General features: G+C 39.4%; 1 protein-coding gene across 10 annotated transcripts in view; it reads left to right on the top strand.

Moving 5' to 3' along the window:
• LIN7A (lin-7 homolog A, crumbs cell polarity complex component) overlaps nt 1-21,505 on the top strand; it is a 238,617-nt gene that overhangs the window by 211,530 nt on the left and 5,582 nt on the right. For 8 of the 10 annotated variants that reach the window (XM_028490418.2, XM_055085238.1, XM_028490419.2 and 5 more), the window contains 3 exons: nt 2,001-2,181; nt 7,559-7,593; nt 20,000-20,218. In XM_028490418.2, coding sequence (XP_028346219.1) covers nt 2,001-2,181; nt 7,559-7,593; nt 20,000-20,218 — 435 coding nt within the window. Of the gene's footprint in view, nt 1-2,000; nt 2,182-7,558; nt 7,594-19,999; nt 20,219-21,505 lie in introns of those variants that run through there. The other 2 variants (XM_024122877.3, XM_024122876.3) reach the window with 2 other exon arrangements.

The following is a 21,505-nucleotide window of genomic DNA, read 5'->3' as shown; positions in this document are numbered from 1 at the left end:
ATGTGCTGTTGATTATTGGCAAGTCATTGGATTTTGGGGTGTCCTTACATCTGTAAAACTGATGTAACGACAGCGTCCTATCTACCTTTCCTAATGAAGGTAAAAGAGAGAATTGATAAATGTAGCACTGGCAAAAATATGACTTTATTTTTCCACAAAAATATAGCATTATTGCTGTATATTATTATTAAACAGCCTTTTCATCGAACCCCCAGATGGATGTCTTCATAGTTCTTGTGGCAGCAAAGTCTTAATTTACAAAAGCAGAAAATGTAAACAGAGTAAGGATCCTTCTATTGGCTGAGAAATAAGCGGTTCACCTTGAAGGAATACAGTGCTTGCCTTCAAGCTCTGTGCTAGGCCACGTTCTGGCATCATTTATGCTTTATGAAACTCATCAAACCCAATTACCAGTTACTGTTTTAACCATTATTGGAGAAACCAATTTCTGTTGCCTAAAAGCTATGCTTTATGATTCGATTTAAGCCCGACTTGCTTGAGAAGGACCATTCTTCTAACTTACTAAATGTTGGCCTGGAGACTACTGGTACCAGCCTAAAGCAAAGTCGGAATGTTGTTAATATAACCACAGCTCCATAGGTGTACCCAATGAAATGCAAACCAAGTTAAGTCTCAGAGTTTGTACAGTTTTATAGAATGGATTTTGATCTTGTTCCTGATTATACACTCAAAGAAAGAAGACACTGATACAGATGGGAATCAAATAACACTTCATGAGCTACATGTGATTACTGGGAGGTTCATGTAACATGCCCAAACTTTAACTCAAATGTTAGTTGCTGAGCCTCAGCTATGGGAAATTCAGTGAGAGAGTCTTAGAAGTTGTGGTGCCAGAACCACAGTTTCTAAGTTCAGCCATGGGGTGTGGACAGTTTTAATGAGTTGCAAAGTGTCTCATATTGAACCATAAGCCTTCCCTCCTTGGTTTGCTCTGTCTTCTCATAGATACAGAATCATTCGTTGGTAACTTTTTTACTGCTGACTTTACTCTGAAATGTAAATCACATTGTAGCCCTTCAGTGGCACCTAAACACTTCTCCGAAGTCATGTTTTTATTCATAGGTGTGCCTGTTATCACCAACAACTATGCAAATATGGCGTAGCTTAAGACTTAGGAAGGTAACTTTGAATATGAAGCAAGGCACTGAGACTTTACATCCTGGGGTTAAAGTCTGAATATGTTGCAATTATGTTTTTGACTGAGCGTGAATTTAAATCTCTGCAAGGCTGGTATGCACAAGATTTGATCTCCTAAAATCAGCCTGAGCCTAGCTTATCACCTAGCACCTGCATCTCAACTCAGCTTTTTCGTTCTGAACTCATCACCACATATGCAGTAGTCAGTACATATTCAGAAATATAGTAAAATGTGACATTAGAAAACTTGAGGATTCGAGACAGTCACTGAGCTTCTACTTCTGAAAGCCAAGGGAGCATGATGCTGTAATAGATTTGGTTTTGTAAAAGTAGATTTGGCTCCCCTTAGAGTAGGAGTGATAAATTTGACTACGGTGGGGACCAAGAGGAGATTATATAAATGAATGGAGATGACCAAGTGGGAACTGTGGCAGTCTAGAGAGGAAGTGTCCCAACACAGTTCCCGCCAGTTACTGACACTGGATAATGTGGACAGTGTTGGCGGACAATTCAGAATTTTTAAAAACAAAAAACACCTTCTGGCTTTGTAGAGGAGATGATATATAAGTAGAATTTTAAAAGGATAAATTGTAGTTATCTATAGAAATGTCGGTTGATGGAGGGTTACTCCAGGCAGAGGAGACAACATAATGCACAAACGTAAGAAACAGCATGATATCTGTAGTGAAAGAGTAAGGCAAAGTGTGGTGGGATTGGGTTTGGAGGGCCGGGCAGGGGTCATGTCGTAGTGTGCCCCATAAACCATGATAAGTAGTCTGGACTTATCATTTGAAGGTGGTAGGAAATGGCCAACATAACATGTTTTTTTTTTTTGCATTTAGATAAGTTGGTCTGGCAACTGCCAGCATGTGGGAGTGGGAGTATGTGAAGGAGTGGAGAAAAAACTGGACGTGGGGAGATCAACTAGGAAACTCCTAGGAGTTTTGGAGAGACATGATGAACGTCTTGCAAGAAAAGAATTAGGATGGAGAGAAAGGAAGAGATTTCAAAACTGTTTTGGAGGTAATGGTGCTATAAGCAAGACCTGGTGGTTGACTAGATGTGAGAGGTAAAGGAGAGGGAATTACCAAGGAAGTCCTAAGTTTCTGGCATGGTTCCTGCCTCTTGTTGATACAGGAGAAAAGATGTTTCAGGCTGAGCTCTCAGGAGGACCCGGTGACCTCAGGTCAGAGGCAGGAGCCCACAGGCATCATGGACGAATGTAAAGAAAACTGCATTCCGGGGCCTAAGAGTACAGTTCCACTTGGTGATGGTCCAAAACGTGTTCCAGTGACTTGGCAATTAAAAAAAAAAAAAAAAAAAAAGTGTTTCAGGCAAGAAAGTGAGGTGCCTATTACTCAGCAAATTGTGGTGTCTGCAGGTCATCCATGTGAAAGTATACAAAATAGAACGGTTTCATCAGGTTTTGGAGAGGGCATAGGTTTTAGGCCGTGGGTAATTTTAAATGAATTAACTGAGTTCTAGCAAACTGGCAGCATTTTAAAGTAGAAAACTTTATTTAAAAAAAAAAATTCTGCTTCGTAAACTTTTCACTAAATTAATTTATCTTAATCAGAGTTTCTCAACCTTAGAACAGTTGATATTTTAAACTGGATAAGTCTTTGTTGGCGAGGCTGTTCTGTCTATTGTAGGATGTTTGGCCGCGCATTCCTGGCCAGTCGCACTCCCCCCTCCAGTGGTGACCAACAAAAGTGTCTCCAGACATTGCCAGCTCTCCCCTGAGGGGTGAAATCATGCCTGGTTGAGAACCATTTTCTTCAACTAAACTGGTCCAGTTTCAAGGAGACTGATACAAACCAAATATTAGGTGCACCATTAAAATCTAAATTGCATACATTCTACACTGTATGTATGTGAATAGAATGGACTTCTACCAAATCATAGCATGCACGGAATTTCACAAATGAGGCCAATTCTTGAAAAGAGACTTCATCTAAGGCTTGTCTCTGAATTGAGGATCTGTGAGGAGGAGCCCTGCAGTTGACCCTAATTACCTTCTGTAACAAAGACAAGGAGATTTACCGCTCACCATTATTGAACCTGTCTCTACAGGCAAACAGTATTTTTTTTTAATTTTTTTAAACAAGTTTATTTTCTTTTTTTTTAAATTTTGTTTATTTATTTATGGCTGTGTTGAGTCTTCGTTTCTGTGCGAGGGCTTTCTCTAGTTGCGGCGAGCGGGGTCCACTCTTCATCGCGGTGCTCGGGCCTCTCGCTGTCGCGGCCTCTCTTGTTGCGGAGCACACAAACTCCAGACGCGCAGGCTCAGTAGTGTGGTTCACGGCCCTGGTTGCTCCGTGGCATGTGGGACCTTCCCAGACCAGGGCTCGAACCCGTGTGCTCTGCATTGGCAGGCAGATTCTCAACCACTGCGCCACCAGGGAAGCCCAGGGAAGCCCAGGGAAGCCCTCAAACAGTATTTTAATAATACCACTTTAGGTGCTTCCGTGGTGGTGAAGTGGTTGAGAGTCCGCCTGCCGATGCAGGTGACACGGGTTCGTGCCCCGGTCCACTTTAAAGGCTTCAATCAGACTGCCAAAAAAGAATTATTAACCACGTGCCATGTGCTTGGCACTGGGAAAGGTACAGTTTAAACAAATCATAGCTCATACCCTAAAGGAGCTCACTTCTATCTACTTCTCCTAGAAACATCAAGTTAAGTTTTTCATAAATAGAGAGGACCACATTACTTATAATTGGCCTGAGCTGTAGGTTTGGGTGATTTGGAGAAATTGTGTGTCAGTATGTCATAAACAGAAATATGCTAAGGCCTCGCCGCTTTTCTCTTCTGCCTAAGTCTAGACGGCACAGTATCTATTTGACTACTCAATAAAGTCTAAAAATGAAATCTTCAGGGTACCAGAGCCCTCTGAGTTTTACAACAGATCTGAAATAAGGCTGGCCACAAGGCTAGGAGTGGGACAGCTGCTAATCCTGAAATTCTCTTTATTTTTGTGCCCATGATCTGTTTAAATTTTTTTAAAGTTTATATTAAATGATCATTATTATGTTGCTCTTCACTCTTATACAATGTTAGAAGCAATTTTAAATATTACTGACCAGGATGTAGTAATTTCTAGCTAATTACCACAGGGACCCATTGCACACATCATTTCACATGGGTCCTGTTTTGTTGGATGCAGTTGGCAGGAAGGATAATGCAAAGCTGTCTGATGCTAGTTATCAGATCACACATCATTTTATGGTGTCAACATCTGTAGGTATTAAAATATTTTTTCCTCCAGTTGCATTGAATATAATTTTGCACATATTTTGAGTGTTCCACAAAGTACCCCAGTCAGTCAAACCTGCTTGGCCTCTAATAAATTTATTTAATTTTTAAGGAAATCATCGAGAGTTTAATTATGTGTAATTTTTTTTTTTTTTTTTTTTTTTTTGCGGTACGTGGGCCTCTCACTCCTGTGGCCTCTCCCGTTGCGGAGCACAGGCTCCGGACGTGCAGGCTCAGCGGCCATGGCTCACGGCCCCAGCCGCTCCGCCGCATGTGGGATCTTCCCAGACCGGGTCACGAACCGGCTCAGCGGCCATGGCCCACGGCCCCAGCCGCTCCGCCGCATGTGGGATCTTCCCAGACCGGGTCACGAACCCGTGTCCCCTGCATTGGCAGGCGGACTCTCAACCACTGCGCCACCAGGGAAGCCCTATGTGTAATTTTTTAGTAAGCATGTTTGATTATTCTGTGAAGAAAACAAGTCAAATATAGTCATTAAAATTCCCTCTGACACACTTTCAATTATTTATAGGAACGTGGGTAACCTAAGTTGAACTTTTAGCTTTACCTCTCTTGGTTGTGTTACTCTTCCTAGATCAAACCATGATCACCTGCTCAGCTATTCCACCAAACCCTAAGTTTGAGAGCTACTAAATAGGGCAGTATATTGACAAAATATACGTAAATGCCCTGTATCTGGAGCACATATGTGGCCAAACGAGGTTGTACAACATTGCCTGGACATAGTCTTAACATGCATTCATTCATTCAAAAAGTATTTATTATCAACCATAATAAAGATTAAGGAGGATAGGGGGTGTCAGGGTAGAGAGAGGAGGGTGCGGTGCTGGGCAGAGTAGCCTCAGTGAGAAGGTGATATTTGAGAAGAGGAATCAAGGAGATGAGGCTGGGGGAGCCGCATGAGTATCTAGGGAGGAACATTCCAGGCAGAGGAAAGAATCAATGCAAAGTCCCTAAGATGGAAGAGCACTGGCATGTTGGAGAAGAAACAAGGTAGAGATGAATTTGGCAGTAGTAGCTCACAGTTTTAATTTTTAAAGTTTTTGCTAATTAAAAAAATGCAACTTTTCAAAAATGTATCTTCTACTCAATGTATATGCCACTATATTAATGGTAGTTTGAAAATCCGCAAACACTAGGTATAGAAATAAAGCAGGCAGCCCTTAAAGTGTAGTAACAAAATTGACTTTTCTGTAGTAACAGAAAAGACTTCCTTTGAGAGCTTACAGGCCAGGCATTTCCTAAGCACTCTAAATGCACTGGGCAAATTAAGTCTCACAAACTAATTCAATGTAATTTATGGAGTTTAGGAAACAATCTGGTAACTTCTCTGAACCTTAGTTTCCTCATTGCTAAGCGATGATAATAATAGTGGCTACCTTATTTTTATGTTTTGGTGTTTAAGTGGCATAACGTAGTTCCTGACACATAGTAGGTACTATATAAATTATTTAAATTAATTAAATAATTATAAATTATTTACTATATAAATTAATTGTGTTGATTGTTACTAGTTCATAATTAAGGGGGCAGCCATTGGTTTAAATAACAAATCATTATGTTTTCTCTGAGAAGTGACAACATAGTTGTTACAAGTTTGTTGATGAACATTAATCAATCCATAAAACTTAGATATTTATTCATTCATTCATTTGGCAAAATATTATTGGGCCTGGTATTGTCTTAGTCACCAGTGAAATAAAAAATAAAAACCCCTGATTTCACGCTTACAGGTATGGGGAGGAAATAGGCAGGGAAGAAGACTATGTTTGCAACATAGGTTATTTTGTAAATAAGGATAAGTATGGGGTTCCATGGGAGATCATGACAGGGGCATCTAACCCAGCCATGGGAGGGCCAGAGATGGTTCCTTCTGTGAAGAAAACTCATAGGCAAGTAGGTGCTGGGTAGGTGGATGGAGGCAGCAAGGAGCATGAAAGGGCCACCTCAGAGTAAACCATGCTAGAGTCCAGACACGAGAGAAAATGGCCAGGCCACTTCTTCCATTTGGACCCTTAAGAGTTGGCAAATGAGGCTAAAAATGTCAGCAGGGCCCAGACTGTAATGAGGCACACTGGACTGCAAAGCTAGGGCTGTATCTGAGCAATACGGGGATTTAGACAGATTTTAAGCAAGAGAGTGATATGATCAAATATGCATTTTAGAAAGACTGCTGTGATTGCAATGTGAAGAGTGGTCTAGAAGGGGCTGGAATTTGAGGCAGGGTAACCAGGGGTAGATATAACTTAATGTTTTAATGGGAGAAAAAACAGATCTCATTATGAACCTGTTATGTAGGGAACAGCTATGTTTCTTTGTTACAATACATTGTTATTTGGGGAAATGGGAGGAGAGGATCAACAATAATCGTACTAAAGGAGAAATATAAAACCAACTCATTTCATTTTCAAAAGAATTTCTAGGTCGACTGATTCGTAACTCTCTCTGGGATCTCACATCTGTCAGCCTCGAAATCACTGCAGTTTTTCATCTTAGGAGCCATTAGTGAAAAACAAAAATTCGAACATGCAGTGTTTCATAATTCTTCTTCACCAGTTCTTAGTCAAACATCATCCTCAATTTATATCATTCACACTTAAACATGAATGATCTGGCAGGTCATGTAACTGAAGCTAGCATGGACAAATAAACAACCAAGAGTTAATGGAGGAAAGGAAAACTCAGGTTTCAGCAAATTAACGATGCCAGGAGAAAAAGCGTTCGGTCATGATTGAATGGAATTTTGGTGGCCTTCCCTTATAATTGGGGTTTTGAAGCTCCCACAGACCACACTTCTACGTCCATAATTTCTGAGGCAATGTAGCTAAAACCCCTTCATTTCACCTAAATGGCCCAGGCAATTGCAGTTATAATTTATTTTTTGCTCAAATTACTTCAAAACTGTGCCTCAAAGCACTTTGAAAACAAAATTATCCTTTGTCCCACCTTCTTCAGTTTATTCTAGAATGACTCACTTTCCTCATGTTGATTCTGGGCTACAGTAGTTATACAAGAAATATGTGAATGCATCCTTATAAAATTTCCAAAGAATTCAATGTTAAAAAACTGGTCAGATTTTTTTTAAAAGCCTCTTTAATCATTTTCCTCTCCATCACTCCATTCTAGTTCCTTCCTGTCCCCCCCGAGGAAACGCTATGATGGTGGGTATTTATCCGAGTGTTTTCCTTTGCACGCAAGTATACACACACACATATATTCAATTATTTGTGTATTTATTTTTAGATATAAAGTGTATGAGACAATATAGAGCCGTGATTAAGAGGCCAGGCTTGGAGACAGATTTGTTACCCGTTAATGGTGCGCCCATGGAAACTTACTGTTCTTCAGTTTCCTCATATATAAAATTGGGATGATAACATTACATACCTCACCAGGTATGTAGGAAGAGTCACTATTTTGATAAATTTAAAGCACTTAGAACAGTACCTGATAGTAAACACTCAATGAATATTAGTCATTATTTTAAGTTTTTAAAACACACTAATATTTTCATATATACTTATTTTTCTATGACTTGCTTTCTCAGAACTATGTCTTGGATATCTTGTCTTCTCAGTACATACTTATGTTTTTTAATCTGCTGTATAGTATTCCATGGTATGTGGGTACCAGGGTTAATTCAACCATTCCCCTGTTGATGGACATTTAGCTTGTTACCCAATTGTTTTTTTTGTTTTGTTTCATTTTGTTATTGTGAACACTGCTTCAACGAAAATCTTCATGTATATGAATGACTATTTTTCTAGGGTGAATACTGATAGGTGGCAAACCAGGTTAGGAGCACATGGGCACACTTTACTTTAATAGATGCTGCCAAATTGACCTCCAGCTTCTATTGCCAATTGTATGAGAATAAAAATTTCCACCAAATCCTTGGCAATAGTCATCAATTTTTAAAAATAAGTGAACAATTTTTATTCCATTCTGGATTTAATCTGCATCTTTCTAACTAACATTAAAATTGAACATCTTTTACCTGAGAACTTTATGAGAGGGAACTAGTCATACAAAATCCTGGCAGGAATGAACCAGGCATGTATAATACAAAAAAGAACTCCAGTGTAATTTGGGGTTTGAATGAGGGGGAGAGTCTTAGAAGGTGGAGTTGGAGAGGCCAGCTGCGAGTGGAGAGTAAAGGTCCTTACAGGCCATTGTAAGGTGTTTACACTTAATTTTGAGCAAGAAAATAACATATTAGAGAATAAGTGCTATTTGGAATGGACTTTGAATGATGAGTGGAGGTTTCCTAAGACAGGAGAAGGAGGAAGAACCATCTAGTCTGAGGGAATAAAACTGAGAGATTATGGAAACACGAAAATATGTGGTAAAATCAGAAGCATGGTGCTCATATGTTGAAGCTGAATATAAGGAAATAGAGTTGGACCTGCCTGTGTGATGGAAGTGCTTTGCATGCCACAGGATATTTTTATTGTCATTTCTAGAAAATGGGGAAATATTCATGGGGTAAGGGGACCCTCATTTATTGGGTGCATTCTGTGGGCCAGGTGTAGCACTTGGCACTTTACATGGGTAGTTCATTAAATTTTAAATGACATCTTTAAAGGAAATGTTATTCACATCGTTTTGCATGTTGGGAACTGAGGCTCAGGAAATGAAATAACTTTCCCTACAGTATACAGCTGGTAATCTTTGGGTCTGTCCTTCAAAGCCAGCACTCACCAGGTTCGGTGGGTACTGTGCACTGTGCTGGGTCCTGGGAAGAAACAATCAATGTAGCTCAGTCCCTGCCTTCAAGCACAGGGTCCACCAGATAACGACATCCCCTGGATGCCTAGTTTGGGTGGCTGCATGGCTAGTGATAGCAGGAGGCAGAGGGCAGGGGTGAAAAGAATCTTTGGGGATTAGAGCCAGTTAGAACATTTAAAATAAGTACAGTTTTATTTTGTCGAATTACCTGAAAAATCTTAGTATAAGTCACTGGTGACAAATCCAAAGAATTTTCTGTGGTGTGCTTTTAATTGGAAAAGACATTTATATGTAGAGCCAGTGAGATATTGGACAGTAAAACCTGAAATATCCCTTAAATTTTCACTCCTTCTCCTACAAGAAGGGATCTGTAATTTTGAGTCTCTGTAATTAAATTAAGCATTATAGCTATTATTACTGTTTATTATTCATGGTACAAAGCAACATAAAAGTCCCTGCTGCTTGACACTGTACAGGAAACACATTTGACAGCTCTGGACTCAGACAACTTCTGCCTAGATTTGTTGTGTTTCTCCTTTTTGCTTTATATAATTGGTAGGGCTTCTAGGGTTCTAAGGTTAAATAATAAAGGGTACCCTTTGAAGGGTTTGGTTGAATAATTTCAGAGACCTGTTATTGTCTCCATTGATACCCCTTAGAACACAATGGTCTCTCTGGGATCACTAGAGTAAGATACTGAAGGAAAAAAGAAAACTATTCTGGTTGACAGAATCCTGATGTCATTGCAGCATAATACAAGCTGACATCTAGGGAGACGAGATGGAAAGATGTATGCCACGCTTAGTGAAAGGAGATTTCCCAAAAACTTCCTATAGGCTAAGCCTTTTTCTAGGTTGCAGAGTCTTTCAAAGTACCTACCAGTGTTGGTCCTGTCTGCATCACATCATAACCCACCTGCCATAAAAATCAGTGGAGACTATCTGAAGGATGGGCTCTGGTGTTTGTCCTCGGGGATCCAACCAGTGTCCAGGTATGCAGGCCTGGTTCTTCAGTTTAAAAGCCTCACCTGAATCTGGATACTCCTCCTAAACTAGCTTTGCCATTTAAGCCAGGCTCCATCATCCTTGGGATTCTACAGTACCAGAAGGAGACAATGCTCCATGGTACTAGGTCTGTCTTTAGGGTATTGGCAGGGTTTCAGAGTGAGGAAAAATGACTCCCCTGCCCTCCAGCCTATTCTTCCAAACCTTTCTCTTAACTCAGATCCCTCCTTCCCTTCCCTTTCCTCTCCGCATGCTGCCCTTTGGTGTTCAACAGACCCATCCTTCTTTGATAAAATTGCTCCCCCCTATGTCCACTCAAAATTCAAATTCCACAAGGGCTACTGCAAAAACAAACATTTACTGAAGATACATCATGTACCAGGCACTACTATGCATTCATCAATCTTTACATTTTCCCGCGTCTTAGTCAGTGACCAACTGTCTAGGTTTGCCCAGGACTGAGGTATTTTCTGGGACTTTCAGTCCTAAAACCAGGACAGTGTCCATCGGAGACCCGAGACACAGAGAGGTGAGGTCATTCTCTAAAGGTCACACTCTTCGACAGTGATTTGTTATGTCTCAAACCGGGATCCTCCTAATCCAAATCCCTGGCCTTTCTGCCCTGTCACACTGGCTGTACTAAGGGTTGGTTTGACGATTTGATTAGGAAGCACACTAGATTTTAGTGACTGAGATGTATTTGCATGTTTAAGTGGAGCTGTAATAGCAGCACGTATGAGTATGAGGGAGGCGATTCTTGATGGGTATGTTATCATCACCTCCACAGCCCCCCTCTCAGGCCAAACCAGACCTGGAAGCAAACATCGAGAGTAGGCAATTTTGATATTCCTGCTTCTGAACATTTGCAAGAGGCTCTGCTCCAGGGGGGGTTTAGTGTCACAGAGTGTCACGGCTTGGGAGAGTGTGGGTGGGCAGAGCATGTATTTTGGAAGTACAAATCAGTGTGAATCATGATTGGAAGTGTACCCGGTAACTCGACTTCCCGGGTGAAACCTGCCTCTCAAAAATTAACAGACCGATTTAAAGATCTCATTTTCTAGGAATATTTTGAACAAACCAGCTTTGTTCTGGTTCCAGATGTCTAGTGTTCACATTTGTGCTCTTGAAGATGGCTGTATGTATGTGTATGTGTATATGTGTGTGCATGTGTGTGTACGTGTGTGCATGTGTGCATGTGTATATATGTTTATTGGGTGTATATGTATAGGTATACATGTATGTGTGTGCATGTGTGTGTTGTATTTATCCCAACAACCATCAGGAATTTTTTTCCCTCCTGTTGGTGCCAGAACATTGAGGGTTAAGCAGAGTTACTATAAAGCATTACAGCTGACACGTAGTAGCTGTATTTGTTTCCAGTTTTAGTCTCGGGATCTGAAAGGTGGGCTCAGATCAACATGTTAGATCTGTGATTTCTGGCGCTGATTTTTTTCTTAAAGCTTTTGCTCTCTTTAAATTTTCTGCCCCTGGGCCGACTGCTAGTGCTCTGCATTCTCTACTTCCATGGTTCAAAAAATTTTATATGTATAACTACTCTCACAGGATAAAAATGTGTGTAATTATATCCATTTTTTTTCCCCATTAAGCTCTTTGCTCTCTTGTAGTGTTTGGTTATTTGATGATTTTCCCCTCTCAAGTTTGCTCACATTATGCATGCTCCTATCAGGAGACTCTCCTGCACACTCTTCCTTTCCCTAACAAAGTGTGACACTGTGGAGGGACTGAGAGAGTGGTTTTTCATGAATAAATGATGATCATTTGTAATTAGCATATCAACTGTATGTATGGAAATGATGCTTCTAAATTACTTGACTGTGATTAGAAGCAGTTGATTTACCTAAGTAGTTTCAAACCTTCTTCCAACAAACTCCACACATAATTAATTTAGTAAATAAATTTTCTTTGGCTTCCTAGATAATATAAAAGAAACTTCTACCTATTCCAAAGGCAAATTATATTTTGTTGTTGCTGTTATTGTGCTTAAGCACCTGAAGCCCTACAGTAACATGATCACCCAGGAAACAGTTCAACAAACAGCTAACATTTTTTGGACCCTTTTAAAGTGTCAGGTGCTCTTCCAAGTGCCTTGTGTATATTATCAATAAATGTAATGCCCATAATTATTCTATAAAGTAGACACTCTATGATACCCTTTTTACAGATGAGAAAATTGAGGCGCGGGGATGCTAAGCAGCTTGTCTGAGCTCACAAAGCTGCTAAGTTAAGAAGCTCAAATTCAAACTTGGGCAGTACTGGCTCCTTAGCAGCCACATAGCACAGGGAGATCAGCTCGGTGCTTTGTGACCACATAGAGGGGTGGGATAGGGAGGGTGGGAGGGAGACGCAAGAGGGAGGAGATATGGGGATATATGTATATGTATAGCTGATTCACTTTGTTATAAAGCAGAAACTAACACACCATTGTAAAGCAATTATACTCCAATAAAGATGTTAAAAATATATAAATGTATGTGTGTGTGTATGGCTTATTCATTGACTAAGTATTTATTGAGCACACAATAGACGCTGGGCACAGAGATAAATAAGACTCATCTTGCCCTCGGACAGTCTAGTGACAGCAGAATGGCTGAAAACTAATAAATTACAGTGCACTGAAATAGATATTAGCATTTAGGCAGGAACAAAGTACTATGGGAGAGAATTAGCATATTTTTTCCAGAGGATAAATGTAATACTTTTTATACTTGCCACTTTTCTTCAGGAAAAGAGAATACATTTAGAACAGGATATTAACATATTTGAGAAAAGGAAAGGATCAAAGAGTCATACAGGTTTTTTTCTGAATACATCCTATAATTTGTGTGGAGATAGTTCATTCTTTTTTTTTTTAACATCTTTATTGGAGTATAATTGCTTTACAATGGTGTGTGAGTTTCTGCTTCATAACAAAGTGAATCAGCTATACATATACATATATCCCCATATCCCCTCCCTCTTGCGTCTCCCTCCCACCCTCCCTATCCCACCCCTCTAGGTGGACACAAAGCACCGAGCTGATCTCCCTGTGCTGCATCTTTATTCCTGCCTGTCCTGCCCCTAGGTTCTTCATAACCATTTTTTTTTTTTTAGATTCCATATATACGTGTTAGCATATGGTATTTGTTTTTCTCTTTCTGACTTCCTTCACTCTATATGACAGAATCTAGGTCCATCCACCTCACTACAAATAACTCAGTTTTGTTTGACAGTCCATTCTGAATTAAACATCCAGTCAGTATTTTTTTTTTAATGACCAAAAATGCTGACTACAGAGCTACACCAAGGCAAAATTGTAAGATTTCCCTCACCCATCCAGCCCTCTTTCCTGGAGTAACATAGTAAAGACACTGTTAAGATGGCATTTACTATTTGAGGTGGTTATAGTCTAGGGCACTATGTCTAAACAGTAATCTGCACATCAGTGACTGTCTGGCTGTATCAGAGTTTTATAATATCACATGTTCCTAGCTCATATTGCTGTGGACCTTGATATGGCAAGTCTGGGATACAGCCTAGGTCTCTGTATTTTAAAAGTGTTTAAGTTGATTTCTGTGTACATCCAGGTTCAAGAACAACTGGTCTGAAAATACCCATGAATAGGAGAATACCCACTGATATGATATTTACTTTATTATCTTATTTAAGGCTATGGATTAGTAGGTAAGAGCCTAGTCTCCGGAAACAGATCTCAGTTAAGTTCCATCTGTTCCACTGACTAGCTGGGGACTTGGGACAGATTTCTTAAGCTCTCCATTACCAGGCAGCCAACAGTGCCTTGCACTCAATAAGTGCTCAACGAATGTTAGAGTATACACACACACATACCCACACACACACCCACATTTATTATGTATAGACACACACACTCTTAATATCAGAACACCTTCATGGACTAAAAGCAAAACTATCATAAGAACAAAATGATCAGTCACAATTACCTTTGTGGGAAAGGAGTAGGTCTGTCTTTGGCTATATTGGGCCTTTTCAAAGTTGAGAATAACCCACTAATAGTGAGCATATAGTCTTATTCTGCTTCTTCACTGGCCAACTCATACACTTTAGAGCTAGGAGTTGACACATCTTATCCTTGTCATTAGTTTCTATCCTTTCACATCATGTAAAAACTGACCCACCATTATCTGAATTAGTTAATCTAAAAAAGCAGAATGAGGTTGTTGAAAGAGCAGTCATCAAGAATAATGAGTTCTAATCCAGCACTGCAACTAACAAATTTATAAAATGGACCAAGTCACAGCCACTCTTGGTCTTTATTTCCTTATGTATTAAGGTGCAAGGAGATAAACGAGGTTGCTTCTAAGGGCCTTTGCAGGTATGATGTTCTGAGTTTGTGAGCTACTTAATTGTACTAACATATCATGACTCAATATCCTTGATATCATTTTATTTCCTGATAACATTATTTGTTCCTTAATCCAAAAGAATGACTGGTGCATTTAGGAGCCTATGCATAAAACTGGCTCTAGATATTCCTACAATAACTGAGAGGTATAGCCAACTCTTGGTTATCCAACAAAGTGTTTAAGCAATTTACCAGCAAGCTGGGTCAGGATTATGTCCATGTAATCCTCACAGAGAAAGAACCACATGAACATGATGACCTGGGCATGGGCCATTGGGCAACTGATTGTGCATAGATGTAGAGATGCCTTTCCAGGGCAGGCATCTCTTCCATCTGAGGTCTAGCCAAGGTCAAAATTTAACAACTGGTTTTTCTATAACAGGGGAGAGAGCACATATTGTGAGCAAATTCATGTATACAGTGTAATCCAAAGTTCTCTCTTATTAGAGGGGATTCTTAATCAACCAAGATATTGAGTGTACCAAGAAATAGCAGCCATTTTGATAACTCACATTGTATGGGGAAAAAAAAAACTACTTAAAAATCAGAATGCAACAATGTTTAAAATTTGGTTCATTTATCAGCCACTGACTTGCCAAATTTGCATCAAAGTAACTAACTTTAAAATTTCCCGGAGCTTACTACTACTACTACATGAGATTACTAATGAAACAAGTATGCATCTGGTTATTCACTGAGATCATTTTTCCCAGCTTCCTGAATGAAAATATATTCCTTTATATATTAACATTTTAGAAGATCCAGTTCTTATGGTTTTTCTTCAGTTTAGTATTTTATTAGTTTGTATTTATGCATTTGGAAATGGTAATATTAATAAAACCACTTGAACTCTGCTTTTCATTTTGATTTCTATATGTGTATTTTTTTTTTTTTTTTTTTTTTTTTTTTTGTGGTATGCGGGCCTCCCTCTGCTGCGGCCTCTCCCGTTGCGGAGCACAGGCTCCGGACGCGCAGGCCCAGCGGCCATGGCTCACGGGCCCAGCCGCTCCGCGGCATGTGGGATCCTCCCAGACCGGGGCGCGAACCCGGGTCCCCTGCATCGGCAGGCGGACGCGCAACCACTGCGCCACCAGGGAAGCCCTCTATATGTGTTTTTTTAAAAATTTAGCAGGGAAAGAAATATTTTCAGGATGGGAATGTCCATTCTTCCTGTGCATTTTAATTTACTTTGGTAAAGGCTCGTGGCCAGACTAGGCACTACTATGGAGTAGGTAATATTTCTGTTTAGGGGCTTTTCTTTTTTCAGACCACTTCTCTTTGGTCTAGATTTCCTGGATACCTAGTATACCCCCATGCCTTCCTCACCACCCCTCACCTCCTTAATGACATCCAACTTTTACCAGATGTCTGTTGGAAAGCCTTGAAATTAATCCATGCTAATGACTTCCTCAAATTGCAATAGGTACAGTAAACTCGTAAAGCAAGAGGATGAAATCTAAAACTACAGAATTTCTTTTAGAAAGTATAGAAAGCTCTTATGGAAAGTATAAAATTCAGGGTTTTTTAATAGAGGAGGGAATTTCACTTTGAAATTGGAAGTTTGCTGGTGTTACAGGTTTTCAGTGACTGCTCAAACTGAGCTAATTGTTATAAAGGACAATTCTTGAATCAGGGGGATGTGTGTGTGTGTGTGTGTGTGTGTGTGTGTGTGTGTGTGCATACACACATATATATCTGTAATAGAAAGCTTAACTGTTTACAAATAAACTATTATATTTCAAAACATGTTTTAAATATTTAGCTTGAAATGAGGCCTAGTTTCATTAAGAGTGAGAGAGACTAAGTCAAAGTAGGAATAAATGATAAACTTTCAGGGCTAAGGGAATACCTGCTGATAGGTGTTTGTTCCTCAGCTTGTATACCGTAACTGATCAGATAGCTTTTTTTATGCATGGAACAGGAACTCCATGGAAAGGTTGTCTGCTTTTTTGTTCTTACTTTAAAAGGGAAAGAAAGGAGAGAAAACTGCCTTATTCTTACTAAAAAGTTATACTGAAGGACTAAAAGCACTCCAGAGATAAATTATAGCTGAAGAAGACAAACATATGCCCCCCAAAGTATTTATAAAGTAGGTAAAGCCAGTGGAAAAAGAGAACCACCCAGAATAATCCTCAAGATTTTTCTGAAAACAATTTTAAAAACAAAGTTATTGAGTGTTTGAAATGATAGTCTTATAAACATGCTTATATTTCTTCAAATCTCTGAGTTGCCTCTTAGTTTCTGTTATACTGCTTAATCATGTAATTTGTATTATTTTTAACACAGCATTTTTAGTAGTAGAAATGAAGAAGTGTGACGCTGCCCAGATTCCATGTGGATTCTGTGCCCTGGTGGGAAAGACAGAGTGAAAAGGTAGAGTCAGACTAGGAGACCCGTTAACTCTGCCGAGCCCGAAAGAATCTGAGTCACCGTCTAAACCAAAGATAGAGCACTGAGGCAAAACTCTGGATTCAAAGACCGAGGAGTCTGCTTTTTATCAGTTGCTAACTGTATTGGGGAGAGCAGCGCTGGGGGTGAGAGAGGTAATCCTGCCAGTTCTAGAGGGCTGAGTACGGCACACCAGCCGTGTTTCTCAGCCATTCTCTATGGCGAGAGCCTGATGGTCCCATGTATTAGTCCCACAGCCCTCCTGTGGCAACTCTAAATAGTAGGCAGAGTGCCTAAACTGGGATAATGGGCCTCCAAAGGTCCGGCCTAGAATTTCCAACCCTATTAAATTAAAGCAAATAGAACAAAAGCCAAAAAGAAGTCTGGAGACTAATCATCTGGCCTAGAAAATGGGTGAACCATTGTTATTAAAACATATGAACATGTAAGTTTTAATATTAGAAAAGAAACTAGAGAAGGGTATGAACAAGTAAATCACCCAGTTTTCCTTTTAAAGGAGAATTCCATACATTAATTGTTAATACATTAACAACTCACCTTGGGGCAAATTACAAAGAAATTACAAGCACACTGAAAACAGAGTTTATGTTGTACGAAGTTGTCAAAGTTTTCCCCTGTCCATGTTCTTTCAGAGAACTTAGTAGAACATGACTGGTAAAATAAATGCTTAAAAAACATCTGTTGAGTGTCCAAGTCAATGACTGAGTGAATAATTAAAGGAATAAATTAATCAGTGAATAAGCCTATTTTCCTAGGCTTCAGCCACAGATAAAAATTCACTCCGCTCAACAGCTATTTATAACCCCTTGCTCTCTATTTAACCCAGACTTGGCAAAGGAGTGGTTATATAAGTTGCCTCCAGGGCTCTCCACAGTCATTTCTCAACCCTTAGTATCTGCCTGGTTTTCAGACAAATGACTGAAGGCCACCAATGGCTATCTCATTGCTAAGTTCAAAGCCTTTTTTTCCTGCAGTCCACATCCACCTCGCTGAAGTGAATGACAGAATGGAACACAATTCTTAAGTCTCCAAATCTGTATAATAGTCGTAATTAGGAATCTCAAGATATAATTTGTGTGCTTGAAATGCAAATTATTTTTTGTAACTCAAGATAATATTCATTTTAGTCCCCCTTCTCCTTGGCTTGTGAAAATGCAATCTCAACCAATTTTGGGTGGCCTTCTCTGCCACTTCAGTGCCACTCCTCGGTATTCTGGCAGTGTTTAAGCCTATCTTGGTCCCTATCTGTCACATCACACATGTTTCTCCCCCGAGCTTTACCCAGGAAGCAAGTCAAAAAGGCCTTTGCGCTTGGATCCTATAAAATAGGAGTTATGTCATCTACTCTGGCGGTCAGCTGAACGGGAAGGACTGCCTCCTTTTCTCGGGGTTCTATTATGTCTGATTACAACTTTTCTTCTCTTTTACTACTCCCTAATCCCCACCTGGAGAAACCTTAAAAGGGTTGGGAGGAGCCTCTTTGAGTTTACTTATAGTAAACATAGTTTCCCCAACTAATGTCTGTGCCATGACGTTCAAAGAGTATTTCTGAAACTCAAAAGCCAAGAATTGATTTATTTTTTGCTTTCTGTCACATCACATCTATCTTATAGGTATGCGTGCATATCTGATTATATCCTTAGTAAATTTTCCTGAAAGTAAAAATCTTCATTTATAAAGGGTTTATCCAATGCATAACGATAGTGCCCTCCAGAAAAACTGTACCAGTTTGTGTTATATTATTAACAGTATATGAGTACCTTTTCCCTACATCCTTGTCAATATACCATATTTAAAAATACACCTTTACCATTTTTAAATTAAAAATGAAATATTTTTTCATCTATATTTCTTTAATTATTAGGGGTCTTGGACATTTTTTCATAGGTTTATTGGGCATTTTAAAAATTATTATTTGTCCATGAGTTCTCTTGCCTATTTTGCTTAGATCTTTACTGACTTGTAAGAGCTCTTCATTTGAAGAATATTAACAAATTGACTGTCGTTTATTGAAAATATTTTTAATAGTTTGTTATTTGACCTTTCATGGTGTGTGAGACATAGAAACTTACAATCTTTAAATCTGATTTTTGTGGGGGGTTTTCTTGGTATTTTTACTTAAGAATTCCTTTTGCATTGCAAGATGATGAACACTGACCTGTGCTTTATTTTAGTTGTTTCAGCATCATTATTTAACAATCCTTTTCCCCTTTGGTCCAAATTTCACATTTATCATACAATCAAGATTTATATACGATGGATCTACTTCTAGACTCTGTTTCGTTCTACTGTTCCTTAACCACACCAATAAGACACTGCTTTAAGCATTGTATTCTTTTTTTAATTATTAATTAATCTATTTATTTTTGGCTGTGTTGGGTCTTCTTTTCTGTGTAAGGGCTTTCTCTAGTTGCGGCAAGCGGGGGCCACTCTTCATCACCGTGCGTGGGCCTCTCACTGTTGCAGCCTCTCTTGTTGGGAGCACAGGCTCCAGACACGCAGGCTCAGTAGTTGTGGCTCACGGGCCTAGTTGCTCCGTGGCATGTGGGATCTTCCCAGACCAGGGCTCGAACCCGTGTCCCCTGCACTGGCAGGCAGATTCTCAACCACTGCACCACTAGGGAAGCCCTAGATTCTTAATAAATGTTAATATCAGATTCTTAATAAATGTTCATATCAGATAAGCAAAGTCCCCATTCGTTACTCTTTTTTAATTTTTTCCAACGTGTCCAGACTAGTGCATTTACTCTTCCAGGTGAAATTTAGAAATTCCATTCTAAATGTTAGTGTTATCGTTTAGTTCTTCACTGTTTCTCACCCTCCTAACTTGAACCTCCATTCAATCCATCCTGTGCCCTAGTGCAGCCTAACCTGCCCACGATTCAGCTACAGATGTAATAAATAATAACAATGACAATACATCTCATTGGCCGTATCTTCTTGAAATTTCAGACTAGGATTGTACTATGATACTAATTTCACATTTGGCTCTCGAGAAAAGAACATGGAAACTCTCCCCTTTAAGAAATGTCACTGTCTTTTCAGAGTGTGGAAGGAGAACACCATGAGAAAGCTGTGGAACTACTCAAGGCTGCTAAGGACAGCGTCAAGCTGGTGGTCCGATACACCCCGAAAGTCTTGGAAGAAATGGAGGCTCGCTTTGAAAAGCTACGGACAGCCCGGCGGCGGCAGCAGCAACAATTGCTAATTCAACAACAGCAACAGCAGCGGCAGCAACAAACACAGCAAAACCACATGTCATAGGTAAGAGGTGCCTTCTTCTATACAAGGAAAGTCCCTTACATGTTTCTTTTGTTTTTTGTTTTTTTAAATATAGTTTCTTAGACAGCTGGAACATAATTACTAGATCTAATAATCCAAACAAAATCAAACAAATTTTTAAAAATGACCTCAGAAAACGTAAGCAAGACAGTTGCTTACTTTATGTGTCATTCAGCCATATTCCCTGCAAATGTAAGGTATTTTTGAAAAATGATATTCTTTAGGAGGGCCAGGTACACACTATACGATGCCTTTATACAAATTACAAAAATGCAGCCTCTCTGCAAACCCAGATCCTCAGCCACATGGCTATATGACAAGAGTGTGGGCTAGATTCCAGCCCCCCTCACCTCCTTGGCCAGTTGCCTTTGCACAGTGTACAAACTAAACCGTATAGTGCTGATTCTGGGAAGATCCCCTTTAGAATACTGAAACAGTTTACTAGAAAACTGCTCCACTGAAAAGAATGAAGTAGAGACCTGCCGGTGTTTATGCTCTGAGAGATTTTGAAATTCTCTCTGGGTGCTCACTTAAAATGTGTCTAAGGTACACCTGCCTTTTTCGAAATTCCACTTTGTGACAAAGAATGCTAAATCAGGTTTTGCTACATGTTTTTAAGAAAATTCAAAAAAAAAAAAAGAAAATTCAAGAAAAAAATGTTAAGAGTGAGAATCACCATCTCTGAAGTGCCTGTTATGTGCTAGGCTCTTCTCACATGTTATTCCTAATCCTCAAAAAACCCTTCACAGTAAGTATCACTAAAACACCATGTTTTAGATGAATGATACGAAGCTGCAATAGCTTCAATGGATTCCCCACAACCACACTTACAAGTAGCATAGAATTATTTTCCTTTCTTATTTTGCCAGGTATTTCATGTGCCAACATCAGAAATTCTGGAGTTACATAAGTTTTCCTTGCTATTCTTTGGAAGAGACAGTTCATATTGTTATATACCTCTACGCTATGATGTCTGCAAACGTGTATTTGAAATGAGGTTCAAATGTTCTTGGGAAGATGACAGTGGATAATGGTGGTTTTAACTCATTCAGTATCAGATGACTATTTGCACACACTGAATTCGAGAAGAGATTTTCAACTTTTTTGTGCCACTCATGGAAAGAAGCTGCATGGGGAAGTAAAAAGAGTATGGGATTTATTCTCAGAGAGTTCTGGGGATTCAACTATCTTTCTTTTATAGCCTGCTAGTTTTGTTATATATATATATATATATATATATATATATATATATATATATCACAGTTTGGT

This window comes from Physeter macrocephalus, chromosome 6, assembly GCF_002837175.3.
Source record: "Physeter macrocephalus isolate SW-GA chromosome 6, ASM283717v5, whole genome shotgun sequence".
In the NCBI taxonomy this organism is placed as follows: domain Eukaryota; kingdom Metazoa; phylum Chordata; class Mammalia; order Artiodactyla; family Physeteridae; genus Physeter; species Physeter macrocephalus.
The sequence above is the reverse complement of the archived record's forward strand: the minus strand, read 5'-3'. Positions and strand labels throughout refer to the sequence as shown.